The following is a 16,801-nucleotide window of genomic DNA, read 5'->3' on the forward strand; positions in this document are numbered from 1 at the left end:
GAAATCACCTGGAGTTGCCCAGAACTGATTTGTCCCATCTAATAGCTTGCTGCACATGGCCACAATATTTCATCAATTAAATATTGCTTGTAAGGATGAGGTGGTGCACCTTATATTGCATCTATGGGCACATTAATCTTACTTTTTGCCAATGACACCATTTGATGGTATGGTGTTGCAGCAGATTGTGCTGTTGCCTCAGCTCCAGAAACAGAGGTTCATTCCCTATGTGGGGTGATGCCTGTGTGGAGTGGGCACCTTCATCCTCTAAGTGCATGGGTTTCCATTGGCTGCTCTGCTCTCATGTCTGAGTTGGTCGGTTGACTGGCAATTGTAAATTGTCTTTAGTGTGCGGGTGGGCGGTAGAATCTGCAGCAAGTTGCCAGGAATGTAGGAAGAATAAAATGGGTAAGAAAAGGAATGGCCTGGTGGCCAGCGGGATATTAGTAGGCCGAAGGACCTGTTTCCATGCTGTATCTCTCAGCAACTTTATTATAATGAAAAAAAAAACTGCTTTACAAAAGAGACAGTATTACCGGGGAACAAAGCTAAAACAGGGGGTCAGGGGAGCAGCAATGGAGAGGAATGGGCCAACTTGAGCAAGAGCCTTGTTTTGAGGCCATGACAATATTTATGGGTTAGTTAGATCCATTTTCATACCCTTGCTCATTACTGTCATACGTTTGATACTGAGCATGAACAGGCTTTACCTAATTTTACCTCTGCCATTTTTTTCGGTAGGTTCATATACAAAAGTGTTGCTCCTGATCGTTGGGGTAATTGCCAGTGGAGCAGTTGTCATCATTATATTTATAATTGTCGCTTGGAAGCGGAAGAAAGAAGTGATTGAAGGTAAGCTTGTTATCATCCTTGAACCTCTTGCATCCTCTTGCAGAGGGAACCCTTTAACAAGTGATAAGATCTTTTCATTTCAACATAGCAAGCTGCAAACATGCTTGATCCAAGGACTTCTCTTGTATGGCCATACCAAGCATGGATGAAGCACACTTCATGGCACTAATAGCAATGGTGCCATGCTCAGAATCTTGAGCATGCAAAGACCAGTTGTTTGGCTCCTGGATAGTAATTTTTGGTGTTAATTAAATAGTGCATGGGCAAAGCAGGTAAATGGTGTGAGATTGATATGTGAACATTTGCTCGTTATTATTATGAGCTACTTGAGGCTGTAATGCTGAGCAAAAAAAAAACTGCTGGAGAATCTGAACAGGTCACACAGCATCTGAGCGGAAATGGACAGGTGATATTTTGGGTTGGAACACATCTTCAAGACTGGAGTAGATGGCAGAAAGCTGGTAGGGAGAGGAGAGGGGACGGGGTGTGGGAAGAATTGGCAAGTGATAGGTGGAACCAAATAAGGAGGGGGCAATTGACAGATGACTCAGGTGGGGAGAGAAGGGTTGGGGTAGTGACAAAGTCTGGAGGTGATAAGTGAAGGACAGAGGGCTGTAGAGGGTGGATTTGGATAAGAAAGGGTGGGATGTTGAACCAAGGTAAGGATGGTGGGTAGATGGGAATGAGGTCAGTTTATTGTCACGTGTAACAATTAAGGTGCAGGATGGGCAATAGGAGACCTGAGGGACTTGAAAGAGGGGGAAGGAAGTGTTTGACAAGGGCAAAGGAAGTGGAAAGAAAGGTATGCAGGCGATGCAAGACCTTCTCCTTTGCCTCCATTTAAAAACCCAACTCCCCTGCCAGGTGAGACGAAGGTTTCCATTGTACCTCCACCAGCTACACCGATTGTATTTGGTGCTCTTGATGTGGTCTCTGACCTTTCTCCCCCTGGCTTCCTCCATTGTCAAGTGAGGTCACACCCAAGCTGAAAAAACGGCACCTCACTTCCACTTGGGTGGACCATAACCTTACACCATTAACATTGAATTTTCCTATTTCAGATAAGCAGTAACTTCCCCCGCACCCCACACCCCATTATTCTATCTCCTCATCTTCCCAGATCCACTAATGCACGCCTTTTTTTCCACTCACCGTCATTCCCCTCACCCAATTCATTTTCCCTCCTGCATTTCCTCCTTCTGCTCATCACCCACCCTCAACGGTACCTGGCCCCATGTTCCACCACTTCCACCACCACTGCCATGCCTAACCTCTGGTTCATCGTTTTATTTCCCACCTTCCTTTCTAATCAGATTCCAGCATTTTCTACTCATTTATCTTCACTTATCTCCTCCACCATTGGTCATTATATCTCCCTCCTTCTGTCATCTGCCACTAGCCCCTCCTCACCTGAATCCACCTACCTCTTGTCAGTTCTATCCCAACACCTTTATCTCACATATTTCTATTAGTCATCACCCTTCTACTTTATCTTTAGTTTCAGTTTAGTTTCGAGATACAGTGTGGAATCAGGCCCTTTTGCCCACCGAGTCCACACTGACCAAAAATTCCCGCACATTAACACTACCCTACAACACTAGGGACAATTTTACCAAGCCAATTAACCTACAATTAACTGTCTTTGGAGTTTGGGAGGAAGCTGAGGATCTCGGAGAAAACCCACGCAAGTCACGGGGAGAACGTACAAATTCTATATAGACAAGCACCCGTAGTCAGGATCAAACCTGGGTCTCTGGCACTGTAGGCAGTAGCTCTGCCGCTACGCCACCGTGCCACCCTGAGATATTATCTGTCTGAAGAAGGGTCCAAATCAGAAATGCTGTCCCTCCTCAGATGACCTGCTGAGTTCCTCTAGCAGTTTGTATTTTGATGATGGTGAACTACATCCATTTAATTTGTGTTTAGATTTGATGATGACTGACATGCCTGACTTCTGAATTTTCTTCGGCCTGGGCAATACTCCAAAGGTTGCAGGTCTGAGCTAAAACCTGAATAATGGACACATTGGAAGTTCATGCCATATTGTTACATCAACTGACTACTTATTTGCAGCTTTTCTCATGAAACGTTATAAGAAATAAACTGTACCTAATATGAAAAAAAATCCCTCGTCATATGCTTCTATTTAATTTAAAATTTTATTCTTTAGCATATCAATTGTTTATATATCATATGTATTTATTTTAAAATTTGGGCTTTTGGCTTCAGCCTGAGTTCATTGTTTTGATTGTGAACTCTTCAGCCTTTTGGAATCGCTTTTTAGACTTTAGACTCTAGAGAGACAGTACAGAAACAGGCCCTTTGGCCCACCGAGTCCGCACCGACCAGCGATCACCACATGCACTAACACTTTCCTGCACACTAGGGACAACTTACAATTGTACTGAGGCCAGTTAACCTACAAACCTGTACATCTTTGGAGTGTGGAAGTAAACCAGAGCACTTGAAGAAAACCCACGTGATCACAGGGAGAACGTACAAACTCCATACAGAAAGCAGCCGGAGTCTGGATCAAACTCTGGTCTTCGGCGCTGCAAGGCAGCAACTCTACCGCTGCACCATTGTGCCACCCTCAACATGATATGATGTGGATCTCAGATCATCTCAAATGGTGGGATTTCTAAATAATCGCCAGAAGGTAGATGCCCCATCTGATTTCCAGTGCCTGAAGCTCCTAGATAATTTACTGGAGCAAGGGACCCCTGATTGTTTCCAAGTGCTTGCAATCTACAATGAGCTCCAGCGGCTGGAGATCCCAGGTGATCTTCAGGTTCAGCACATCACTGTGGTACATATTCATTCTTGGCACATTTGCCTTGTGATTAGATTGTATAACATGACTTTAATTGTCATTTTGTGATTGAAATTGATCAATAGGTTGGTGGTGGAGAGAGTTAACATCTTCAAATTTAGATTCTTGGGCATTAACATTTCAGATCTGGCACCAACACATTGATGTGATCACTAAGAAAGTACACCAGAGCCTCTAATTTCTTAGAAGTTTAAATAGATCTGGTGTATCTCTGAATACTCTAACAAACTTCCACACTGTCGTAAGTAAACTGAATAGTTGCATCAGGGTCTAGTATGATAATTCCAATGCATGGGAATGCAATAGGCGCAGGGAGTGGTTGAGTCAACCTGATCCATCCTGCGCACAACCTCTACCATCCATTGAACACATCTAAATGAGGCGCTGCCTCAAGAGTTTATCATCAAGGATACCCACCATCGAGGCTATACCCTCTTCTCATTGCTACCATCAGGCAGGAGGTCCAAAACCCCTATGTCCCAAACTGACAGGTGAAGGAACAGCCATCTTCTTACAACTCTAAGGTTTTTGAAGCAGCCTGAACAACCCTAATCCTATCTCAAACATTGTGGTCCACATCTTGCACTAACATGGACTTGTTTTATTTCTAATTATGAACAGCCATCTTCTTACAACTCTAAGGTTTTTGAAGCAGCCTGAACAACCCTAATCCTATCTCAAACACTGTGGTCCACATCTTGCACTACCATGGACTTGTTTTATTTCTAATTATGATTTTGGACTAATGTTTTTTTTGCAAATGTTTCTTTCTTTTATGTGTAATATATTATATTGTGGTCTAAGTCCATGAGTCTGCGATGTTGCCACAATCAAGATCTGTATTGTATCTGTGCATCGCTGTGTGGTGCATAAAACCCAACTTGACATGACTTGAATTGAATGCGGAGAAAATCAATTCACTTTTACCTCCTGAATAAAAAACAACGTCCACCAAAGTAGAATGCCACAAAGACCACAGTATGATGAAACATTGACCAGATCAAGTGACTGGCTTGGAGAGCAAAATAAAATCAACATTACAGTGTTCGTGGTCCATAAAAATAAGAACTACCATCCAATGACAGTTTAAAAGAATAAAACCAGACAGATGCATCATTTCAAGAGGTTCAACAAATTATACCATAGGGTCTATGCTCAGATATCTGACAATGTATTTGGTGGAAAATGGAAATCTGAAAAGTTTATAAAATGAAAGAGCTTTAATGATGCCAACAAAGTGAATGTGCTTCCATTTATTGGGGGACACCCACACTTTAAATATTTATCTCAATCCCTGTCTGTGGTTTTGAGGTCAACCAGGGGCGTTGTACGATTGGCAACCTCACCAACAGTGTCTGTTTTTTCGTCTTTTTTTGTTATTTTTAGTCTGTTTTGAAAGATTGTTTTAATGTTCTCTGACGTTTTATGTGGGGGGTGGGGGAGGGGTCGGGGAAAACTTTTATTTTCTTACCCTGCCAGATTACTTTCCGGCTAATTTCTCCGGTCGCTCTGGAGCCTAACATCTTGGAGATGGAGGCCTCACTTAGGACTGACATAGAGCCCCACCGCGGGGCGCGGTGACTTTGAGCCCCATCGCTCCAAATGCGACCTGCGGACTTTACCAATGAGAGCTCACATCTCGGGAGAGACTGTGGATGTTGGGATCTCCAATGACGCAGAAGGTTCGACAAGCCCTGACCTGGGATCCGATCACTCAGCGCGGGGGAGCTGAGATTCCCCTCCGATGCAGGAGTGTTTGCCCCGACGCGGAGGGCCTGAACGCCACCGGCTACAGGAGTAAGATCATTCCTTCAACGGAAGGCTCAAGACCCCTGACTGGGGTAGGACAAAGAGGGGAAGTCACAGTGAGGAATTTGGAGGTCACTGTGGCGGATGTTTATGTTAAAATGTTTTTTGTGCATTCTGTTGCTTTTTATTTTTATGACTAACTTGGCAAATGAAATTCCTCGTATGTTGCAAAACATACTTGGTTAATAAATTATTATTGTAGTGTATTGTATTGTAAAACCAAGGACCTCAAAAATGCATGCAGGTAGGAGTTTCTCTTGATTTTCTTTACAAACGAGTGGGAAAATAAAAAGTTGTCTTAGCACAAGAATCTCTACCCTGTCAATAGCTCATTTAATCTGCCGCTTGTCCTGAGAGCATTGTACAGATCTATGAAGTATGAAATCCCTTTGACTTCATCATTATGGCATGTTACTCCACTATAGATTTGATACATTTTATAAATTTTCTGTTATACTTAGTTAAGGGCCTGTCCCACCTAGGTGATTCTGTACACGACTGCCAGGGACTAGTTTTAATGGAATTCACCAACGACACCTGGCGACAACCTTCGACAGCACCTATGTCAACCTACAACAGCAAAAATTGCTGCCACTGTCGCCGAGAATTTTTCAACATGTTGAATATTTCGCGGCAATCGCCTGTAGTCGCCCAAACAATTGCCTAAGTGGGACTGGCCCATTACTCTTTATTTTTAACTTTGTGTTTGGACATCTGTTCATCACTGACACTTTCTATTTTCATTTCAACCTATTTAAAAAGGCTCAGGCAAGGAAGTCCATGGAAGAATAAAGTGTATATTCCTTTTTGAGTTTGGGTTCTCATAGGATTTGAAGAATGTTTGGTCTTTATTTATCTCTTGCTTTGTTTTGTTTCAGGGCAAGAGCTGGAGAGTGATTCCCAACCAGTGATCTATACTGAGGTACAGACACCAAAAAAGGTTGGTAAAAGTGATACTATTTAATCCAGCTTCTACTTTCTGCATTGATATTGCTTCATGAAGAATTAAATCACCTGTTGGGGTGTCACAGAGAGGGGAGACAAGGTGTAGCTGTTTGCTTTAAACTGGTTCAAGAGTCATGAGTGTTTTATTGTCATATGTACCAAATAGAACAATGAAATTCTTACTTGCAGCAGCACAACAGAATATGTAAACATAGTACTCTGCAAACATTAAACACAAGCCTCCCCTAATTCCCCCTTTCCCTACTAGTTCCCTACCAGTTCCCCCCAGGGGAGGTTTGGTCCTCCAACTCAAGCCATTCCCGAATGTAAGATTCCAGCAATCGCCTGCCTCCCTCAGAAGTGGGCTTAAAAAAAAAATCCAATTGCACTTGCCCTGCGTGTTGCAATAGCAATCCGCCCTCCCCCTCCTGTGAGGTGAAAAGTTCAGAGTGTTTCTGTGTCACACCATTTTATCAAAGTGTATTGGAAGCTGGCAGGAATGATTTTAATGAAAAATGTGAATTACAATATGTCTGCTCCCCCAACAGTGTGGTCTCCCAATGCAATATTCCACCATCAGTCATTCCCCCAACACAACTTAACCCATTCCCGAACGTAAGATTCCAGCACTGCTCTGCTTACCTCAGCAGTGGACTTCAATTCCACTGCCATTTCCACTTCAATTCCAATTCCACTTCCACTGCCTGCCACATCAGTTCGAACTGCAATACCAATTGGCCCTTCCCCTCCTGTTGAAAAATCCCATTGTGAAAAGTTCAGTGTTTTTGTCTTGAAACTTTGTATCAAAGTGTGTTGGAAGCTGGCAGGAATAATTTTAACAGGAAAAATCTTGTGGAAGGTGGCATTTTTAAAGCTTTAATCATGAATAACGTGAAATATAGGATGAAATGTTAATTGAAGCTGATCACTGCTAGCCGAGCCATTGTGATGTCATCAGTTGAAGCTGGTTGTTTTAAATTTAGTCTTTTGATTTTTTTAAACTTTTATCCAGTAATGAGTCGAGAATATGTCGAGAAATAAAACATAAAATGTTCAGTGAAGGGTTTCTCTGCCTCGAGGAGAAAAATATCAATCAGAATATGTAAAAATGTGATTTTTACTGAGTAGTGTTTTTGCAAAGATGTAAAGACAACCACATATACACACACATATACACACACACATATGCACACTTCAAGATCAGACTTTTAATAAATATTTGATATGATATATGTGTGTGTGTGTGTGTATATTTATATATATATATATGTGTGTGTGTGTGTGTATATATATATATATATACACACACACATATATATGCACATATATACACATACACACTACATATACATACACACACATTCTAATATATACTTTTTCTATATATACATACATACACACACACACACACACACACACACATATATAAAGTGTATATATATGTATGTGTGTGTGTGTGTATGTGTGTGTGTGTACGTGTGTGTGTGTGTGTGTGGTTGTGTGTGTGTGGTGTGTCTTTGTCTTTACATCATCAAAAAAACACTACATGGTAATGATTACATTTTTACATATTCTGATTGACAATTTTCCCATCGAGGCAGAGATCACCTTCACTGAACATTTTATGCTTTATTTCTCGACTTATTCTCGACTCATTACTGATTATAAGTTAAAAATAATCAAAAGACTTTGAATTTAAAACGACCAGCATCAACTGATGATGTCACAATGGCTTGGCTAGCAGTGATTTCACGTTATTTGCAATTAAAGTTTTAAAAATGCCAACTTTCACAAGCCATTTTTTTAATTGTTAAAATCATTCCTGCCAGCTTCCAACACACTTTGATACAATGTTGCGACACAGGAACACTCTGAACTTTTCACCTCACAGGGCACCTCACAGATGGCTAGGGCAAATTGCTATTGCAACACACAGGGCAAGTACAATTGGATTTTTTTTAAAGCTGCTGAGGGAGGTAGGGGTGTGCTGGAATCTTACATTTGGGAATGGCTTGAGTTGTTCTCTGTGATGTTCAAAGGAAAGACTGAACTCTTGAAGTGTTTCTATAGCCCATCCATAGCCCCCATAGCCTGCTGTGGGGGCTATGGATAAGGAATGGGTGTGTATATATATAGCCAATGCCACTAAGTCTATGTAGTTCAGAGCTTAATTGGAGTTTGTAGTGTTTAATAGGCTGAAAGGGAATAGTGGGGAAAAGCCATTCCTGAACCTGGACATTACAGTTTTCAGGCTCCTGTATCTTCTTTCTGATGGCAGAGATGAAATGAGTGTGTGGCCAGGGTGGTGTGGATCTCTGATGATGTTGGCTGCCTTTTTGAGACAATAACTCCTGTAAATCCCTTCGATGGTGGGGAGGTCAGAACCTGTGATGGACTGGACAGTGCTCACCACTGTTTGCAGTCTTCTTCGCTCTAGGGCATTCAATTTGCGGAACCAGGCGGTGACACAACCAGTCAATATGCTCTCTACTGTAGTTCAAGAGAGTCCTATCTGACATACCGACTCACCGCAATCTTCTCAGGATTCCTTTATAATTGCATCAGTGTGCTGGGTCCAGGAAAGATCTTCACAAATATGCATGCCCAGGAATTCAAATTTTTTGACTCTCTCCACCATTGTCCCATTGATAAAGACAGGTTTGAGGGTCCTCATGCTTCCTCTTCCAAAGTCACCAACAGTACAAGTAAGTGGCCAAGCTGACACTACAATACCGCCAAGACAATGGGCCTTTATGGCCATGTTAAGAACTCTACTTCTATAACAACTCAGACTTGATAATGTCACCAAACTAGGTGACTCTTGTATACTGTTTCAGTGTACTATTCCAATAACTGGTACTGAATCTGTACTTATGTCTACTAATACTTTTACTGAATTGTATGCATAGTTTCACTGTACCTCGGTACATGTGACAATAAAAATATTGAACCATTGTCCATTGACATGGCAGACTGATCCAGAAGGCAAAGATGCAAGGATCCATGGTGAATTGGTAGCTCGGATTCAGAACTGGCTTACCCATAGTAAGTAGATGGCGGAGGTGGAATTATGTTATCCTGGCTGGAGGTCTGTGACCAGAGTGTTCTATAGGGATCTATGCTGGGAGCTCTGTTGTTTCCAAATGATACAAAAATTGGTACAATTGCAGAGGGTGAAGAAGGCTGTCAAAAGATGCAGTGGGATATAGATCAGTTAAGATATAAGCTGGGAATGACATTTATCATTTTATCTGGGCAAGTGTGAGGTGTCACACTTTGGGAGGGAAAAGGGTACAGTTAATGGCAGGACCCTTAAGGGTCTGTCCCACTTGGCCGTCATTTGCGCGTAATTTACGCAACATCATTTACACATCACGACACACGACGCGGGTGTGGTGACACGCACATGATGCGCGCATGGTGCGTGGTGACATAGGCAGTGATGTGTGGCCGCGCATGGCTCCCCAGGATTTTGGTATGTACAAAATCTTTGTGCGGCATCTGCGTGATGCGCAAATGATGGCCAAGTGGGGCAGGCCCTTTAACAGCATTGATGTGCAGAGAGATCTTGGGGTCGAAGTCCATAACTCCACTGAAAGTAACAACGCAAGTAGATAAAGTAATAAAAGATGGTGTATGGTATGATTTTCTTCATCGTAAGAGCATTGAGTACAAGAAATCAATTTACATTTTTATTGAATTTTGTTGGGCATATTTGGAATAGTGTGTAGTTCTGATCACCCCATTACAGGAAAGGAAGTGGAGATCTTGGAAAGGGTGCAGAAGAGGCTTACCAGGAAATTGCGTGGATTAGAGGGTATTAACAATAGGTTGGTCAAACTTGGATTGGTATCTCTGGAGTGTTCGAGGCTGAGGGGAGAACTAACAGAAGTTGCTCCAATTATGGGAGGCTCAGATGGGTTAGATAGTCAAAACTATTTTCAAAACTTGGAAATGTCAAAAACTAGAGAGCATAGCTTTAAGATCAGAGGAAGAAAGTTTAAAGGCGATGTGCGAGGCAAGTATATTATATTGTGTGCGGTATGTGCCTGTAATGCATTGTGAGGGTGGTAGACGTATTTAAAAGGTTTTAGATAGGGAAAGGCATGGAGGGATATGGAAAACATGCAGGGAAAGGGATTAGCTTAGGTACTATTATGTTCAGCACAGACATGGTAGACTAAAGGCCTGTTCCTGTGCTGCACTGTTCTACGTTCTATGTATATACTAAGATGGATTTTGAAATTGTGGACAATAAGGTAGAGGAATTGAGAAGATGAGGAAAGTTGTCACAAAAAGAGGCAGATATGGAAAGCTATGTTTACAAAACGTGTGGGTGAGGTGTCGAGGCGCATAGGTTACAGACGTAACAAGGTGTAACAATATTGGAGCCAACTGTAGGATTTTGTTTTGAAGATAGACACAAAATGCTGGATTAACTCAGTGGGACAGGCAGAATCTCTGGAAAGAAGGAATGGGTGATGTTTTGGGTCGAGAAGAAAACATCTGATCACAGGCATAGAGGAGTAATTTATCAACTTAGTTCCTAAACTGGCACGAGAATAAAAATAGAAATTATAAAGTCACAGAAAGATACAGATACTGAAACAGACCCTCCAGGCCACCATATGATGACCATAAATCACCATCTGTTTAATCCCATTTAATTACATGAGCAATGTAAAACAAATACTACAAGGTCATTGCAAGGTCATTGTCCTGAATATTACTCAATGAGAATTGCAGAATCCAATGGCAAGGTAATTAATTATGTTGGCACACAGTTCTGACTGCAGTTATCTGAAATTCTGTGAGATTGGCTTCCTTGGTTTACTGAATGTTCTTCATTCCAAAATAACACAAAAACTTGCTTTTGTACAGCAACTGTGAAATAATAAAACGTTCAGGTGAAACTTAACTTTAGGTCACTTCAGTTACATAGGTGAGATAAGGTGATTGAGACATGTACAAAGGCAACATTTAAGGGACATTTCGACAGGTAAAGGGATCGGAAAGATTTAGAGGGATGTGGGTCAGATGGGACGGGTTTGAATGGGCATTTTGGTCATCATCGACAAGTTGGGTTGAAGGGCGTGTTTCTGTGCTGTATGTCATGACTCAATGACTAAGTTGATAAAATGGACACATGGGCATTAGCGTTGATGCCCAGTAGATTTGAAGAAGTTTCTTAAAGTAGAGGAGTTGTAACAAGAAGAAAGAATTACTGCAGGAATTTCTGACTTCTGTTTAGATAGTTCAAGCCTGAACTGCCGATGAAGCAATGCTGAAATTTGGGGATGGACAAGAGGTCAGAATAAGATTGAGCGCTCAGGGTACAGAGGAATTTACAGTGAAGGCGAGGAGTGAGATTGTGGATATATTGGAAAAGTAAGGATGAATCCGTGAGCATGGTTGGGGCGGAAATTCATGGGGATGAACAAATATGGGCAGCACAGCGATAGAGTTGCAGCGCCAGAGATCCTGGTTCAATCCCATCTTCAGGTGCTATTTTATTTAATTTTATTTTATTGTTTATTTCGAACAGAATAAAAGAATAAAAAGCAAGTGTGAAACAGCATACAATAAAGAAAACAAAAATATTTATAAAGTGTCATAAACAATATCTATAAATAAATGAAATCGTATGTGTCCGAAAAGGAGCTGAAGAAGCCAAAGCTTATTAATTCCCACCCCTTATTCAAGTGCTTGTAATTATCTTGTACAAATTTAGAGGCTATATGTACACCATATGTACACCAGCCACTATATGTACACCAAATTATTTACATTTAAACACTAATCAAATATTTACAAAGCCATACAAAAAAGAAAAAACCCTCATATACTATACAGTATCTTAGTCATATATACAACCCATCACTCTATAATCACCCTTCCCAATACAAACAGTATAACAAATATCCCACTAACAATCACCTATCCTCATCCCAATATCCTTTTAAACAAGTGTTTTTGTACATCTTTTGAAACTGAATTATGCTATCTGTTTGGAGTTTGTACGTTCTCCACCGTGACCGTGTGGGTTTTCTCCAAATGTTCCGCTTCCTCCCACACTCCAAAGATATACAGGTTTGTAGGTTCATTGGCTTGGTATAATTGTAAATTGCCCCTAGTGTGTGTAGGATAGTGTTAGTGTGTGGACTCGGTAGGCCGGAAGGCCTGTTTCCGCCCTGTATCTCTAAACCAAACTAAACTAGAAGAATATGAGGCATTGTGAGGGAGAGTTGAACTTTAGCAGCATCTCTTATTGTCCCTCTCTCTGCAGACTCTGGGAACTCAGTCTGAGACCAGCGGGAGACGAGAGAATGAATTTGCCTATGCCAACCTGCAGCACGAATCAAATGGCAAACAAGCTAAAGGTCAGAGCAACAGAGTGGAGTTCTTGGGAGCCGTGTGAAAGAACCTGGAACGAATGCCTGCAATCAGTTAAATAACACACAGGCAGCACAGAATTGACAACACCTGAAACTGGAGCCGAACAAGGTGGTGCGTGGTGGTTTTTACGGGTAAACCCTGACTGTATTTTGTTTGTGCAATGAAAACAAAATAGGCACAGGCTGTTATCTATATAATATATCAGAAACCTTGCAGATTATGTGTCCTTCTGCAGTTTACTTCCACACTTTGTGGCACACTTTCTCCTGACAAATGTTTGCCCTTTCTACTTCTCCTCTTCTGACTCTTTCAATCATATACGTTTCTACTTCTTACTTTGCTCCTTGCACGGAACTTGCACGCCATTAATTTATTTACCCTGCTTCGTTTATCCCATCCCAGTTCGCTCATCCAATTTTTTTCTGCTTCCAACTTGAACCCAGTCTTTACTCTCATAGTTGTGAGTAATGTCCCATAAATGGTTGAACAAGCCTGGCTGTACACGAGGGCTCTGTAAATACTTCTAAACTCTTTTTATCTTGGATGTGCAGAATTGTTCCAAAATTGTCTCCACCAATGAATTGAGCTATAATACAGCATAGACAGTGTATTATGCAGCAAACAATATCAATGAACTCAGTAAATAGTCTACATAAAGAAAAAACAAGATTCTCCCAATAATAGCACGATAATTTCCCTAGAAGAAAATGCAAAGCATGAAGCAATGCTACATACAAATTGTGTGCATAAAATCAACCTGGCACTCAGTAATGTGAGCATCATACCTGATTGATAGAATAATTCATCCACCATTTGCATTCTACTCAGTACAAAGGCTGCCATTATTTGCAACCGTGGATGTTAACTAAGTCTCCCCCTGCTTTTGCATTTAAAAAGTCACAGTACTGGAAATATGTGCAAGCTCCAGTATTGGATGGAACAGTGGATGTAAAATGGTGTTCTCTTACCTTGAGCGCCTGAATCGAATTTCACTGTACCTTAATTGGTACATGTGACAATAAACTGACCTTGACCTTGACACATTGAAAATGAATTATCCTCTGCACATGGGATCAGAATTTTCTCAGTCTACTGACTAATATGGTACGATCTGAACAGTGAGCTGTATTCAAATTTTTAATTACCCTGGGTCTGACTGATCTGATTTAAATTGGCTGAGCATGCATGGTGACTGAAACCATTCCAGATGCTGTTAAAGTATACCACAAATATCCTAATTTACACCAAGTCCTGTTTACTAAATGACCGTCATGTCTTGCTGAAAACCCCTGTTTAACTTTGGGTGTGTTAAGGTGCTCACAGGCTGGTGCAGCTTAGAGGGCGTTTTGCATTGTATTTAACAACATGAATGTTTAATGCATTGCGTTCCAAAAGAGCCAATTCTTCAACAACATTCACCAAGTAATCTGTGGATGTACTGGAGTGGGTGTAGGAAGGGCAATGAAAGGCTATCAGAAATTATCAGTCCTGTCTGCAACATAAGATAGGAAAAATAACTCTCTTATATGTGCAGTGCTCATTTCTTCTGACGTTGACAAGCAAAATATTATCAAATTAAACTGAGAAGCTCATGTAATTTGTGCCAGCTAATTATCTAAAGCATTTATATAAAGAGGAACATTAATTGGAAGGTAAAGCTTTACAGGAGGAGGCTGCTGGTATAGTGTATGTGACATTGCTAGATGAAGATGAATTATGTGTCAACTCTGCCTCTTTACACAGACATGAAGGGTTCAGAAAAGGTTATTTTAGCTGCAATATCTTCTCCTTTTTACAACACATGTAGATAATTGTATGCACTTCTAAACCACAATCTGTCAATGTTTCTCGTAAACACCACACACTTGTATGTTAGCCAGTGATTCATTGTGTTGGGATTTCCCCTCGTATGCAAATATTCTCAGAAGAACACGTATAAGGTTTTCATACCATTACCTGCTCCCAAACTCCAAAGCTTCCTCTCCTTCTCCTTACAATTATTATGTTTGGTTTCCTTTCTCACTGTCCATCTCCCATTCAATCAACTGCCTCTTCAGGTTCCCAAGTCTGCTTGAGCATATTCCAGACAGTTCACCATATAGAACAATAATCCCACTCTTTTTCCCTTCAATTAAAGTCAATCTGACAGGAGAGTCTTTGCAGAGCGCTACCTTCTCATGCCAACTGCATTGCCACATTCATTAATGCATTGTTGGTCAATCTTCTTTCATTGATTCCCAATATTGATTCTACTGTCCTCTGATTTTTCTTTTGGGTGTTGTCGGCAATATCCTGGAATATTAATCTTTACTCCTGAGAAATCCAGGAAAATCCAGGAGAACTGACAACCTTTATGTGTTAGTCTGTATGAACCCATATCTATCTATCTATCTATCTATCTATCTATCTATCTATCTATCTATCTATCTATCTATCTATCTATCTATCTATCTATCTATCTATCTATCTATCTATCTATCTATCTATCTATCTATCTATCTTGCTTGCTTGCTTGCTTGCTAGCTATTTTTTTCTCTCTCTACCTCTATACGTATCTCCACATGTATTGATCTAATCACATTTTTGAACGTTTTTCTGTCTCTTTTTCCTTCAACCTGTCTTTCGCACTCTTGTTCTCTGTTAGTCTTACTTTATATATCTCACCATTTTTCCATTTCTATGGAAACATCTATTTGCTTTTTCCCAACCTACTTTATTTCATTTTCTGTCTGTCTGGCACTCTCTTGCTCTCTCTCTCTCTCTCTCTCTCTCTCTCTCTCTCTCTGATTTGTTTTATTCGCTTTAACTTACAATGTAGCCTAACATTCCATTGTAAAACTTCTACAGAACTAAATTTTGGCATCTATTGAAATAATTGCAATTAAAATATATGGTCTGTCAATGCAGGTATAGGGAGGAGTTTAACTAGAAACTAACATTAAAAGTACCATAAGTTAAATCTAGAAATAATGTCAATAATTAATCAAAATTTTAGCAAATCAGAATTAATAATTTTTGTGTTTCACTATTCTTTATATACAAAAGCTTATTTCTGTTACTAGAAATACTCAGAATCTCCAGGCACTGAATCTCAGGAATGAACCATGCCGCCACTTCAGTGGAAACGAGATTTGTATTTCACAAAGAGATTGTATTAATATTCTGAATTTGGATAATTATACAATGCTTATATTTGTTAACAAGTCTGCAAAAGGGAGGTGGTGCACCCATCCAGCTGTGCCTGGCGAGAGTGTAATGCAATGAAATGCAGGACAGCTGTGGCTCTATAGCAGAGGCAAACATTACAGCGTTACTCTGCACAGTTATCTTAACTTGGGCAATGCTGATATCAAATTGGTCATGAGTGTCTAACCCATCTGATCTCTCTCCCCATTGGTCGCTGGTAGAGAGTGGGCAGCCAATTTATCATTGACCTCAGCCAAAGCTAAAGTAACCACACTTTGTGCAATCCACTGACAAACAGTAATCAGTGGCCTGGGGATGTATGGTATGTTTCAATATCTTATTTTATATATTTAGTGAAAGTAGCCTTATGACTGTACAGCTGTGTGCTTTGTCTATCAATTACACTGTTCATTAAGATTATGTAAAAAGTATGTAAATTATATAATTACAGTTTAATGACTAACGCATCCTGACAAATAAATTAACTCTGTGGATTATTAAGAGCTACTGTGTTCAGTTCTTTTTAGTTGTTGGAAATGATGGGTTGTTTTGCTGCTTGCTTATGAATCAATAAAAATACTGGAACCCGAGGTATAACATTTGTTTGCTGAGAATAATCTCTGAAGATGGTTTGCCTCAATCCAGATTCAATTCATTGCCACAGTTGGATAAACTATTTGGAGGGAAAATCAGAAATAATTCTTTCATCCAGAAAGTGGTTGGAGTCTGGAACACACTGCCTGAGGGGGTGGTGGAGCCCAGCAGTTTATAGATCAATAA

General features: G+C 40.6%; 1 protein-coding gene across 6 annotated transcripts in view; it reads left to right on the forward strand.

Annotated features, from left to right (window-relative positions):
- The window catches only part of LOC129701444 (myelin-associated glycoprotein-like), a 48,711-nt gene extending 32,187 nt beyond the window's left edge, over window positions 1-16,524 (forward strand). For 4 of the 6 annotated variants that reach the window (XM_055642625.1, XM_055642621.1, XM_055642622.1 and 1 more), the window contains 3 exons: window positions 742-852; window positions 6,373-6,434; window positions 12,726-16,524. In XM_055642625.1, the coding sequence (XP_055498600.1) occupies window positions 742-852; window positions 6,373-6,434; window positions 12,726-12,857 (305 nt within the window). In that variant the 3' untranslated portion in view covers window positions 12,858-16,524. Of the gene's footprint in view, window positions 1-741; window positions 853-2,778; window positions 2,939-6,372; window positions 6,435-9,411; window positions 9,485-12,725 lie in introns of those variants that run through there. The other 2 variants (XM_055642626.1, XM_055642627.1) reach the window with 2 other exon arrangements.
- The last annotated feature ends 277 nt before the right edge of the window (window positions 16,525-16,801 follow it).

This window comes from Leucoraja erinacea, chromosome 11 (assembly GCF_028641065.1).
Source record: "Leucoraja erinacea ecotype New England chromosome 11, Leri_hhj_1, whole genome shotgun sequence".
Taxonomy (NCBI): domain Eukaryota; kingdom Metazoa; phylum Chordata; class Chondrichthyes; order Rajiformes; family Rajidae; genus Leucoraja; species Leucoraja erinaceus.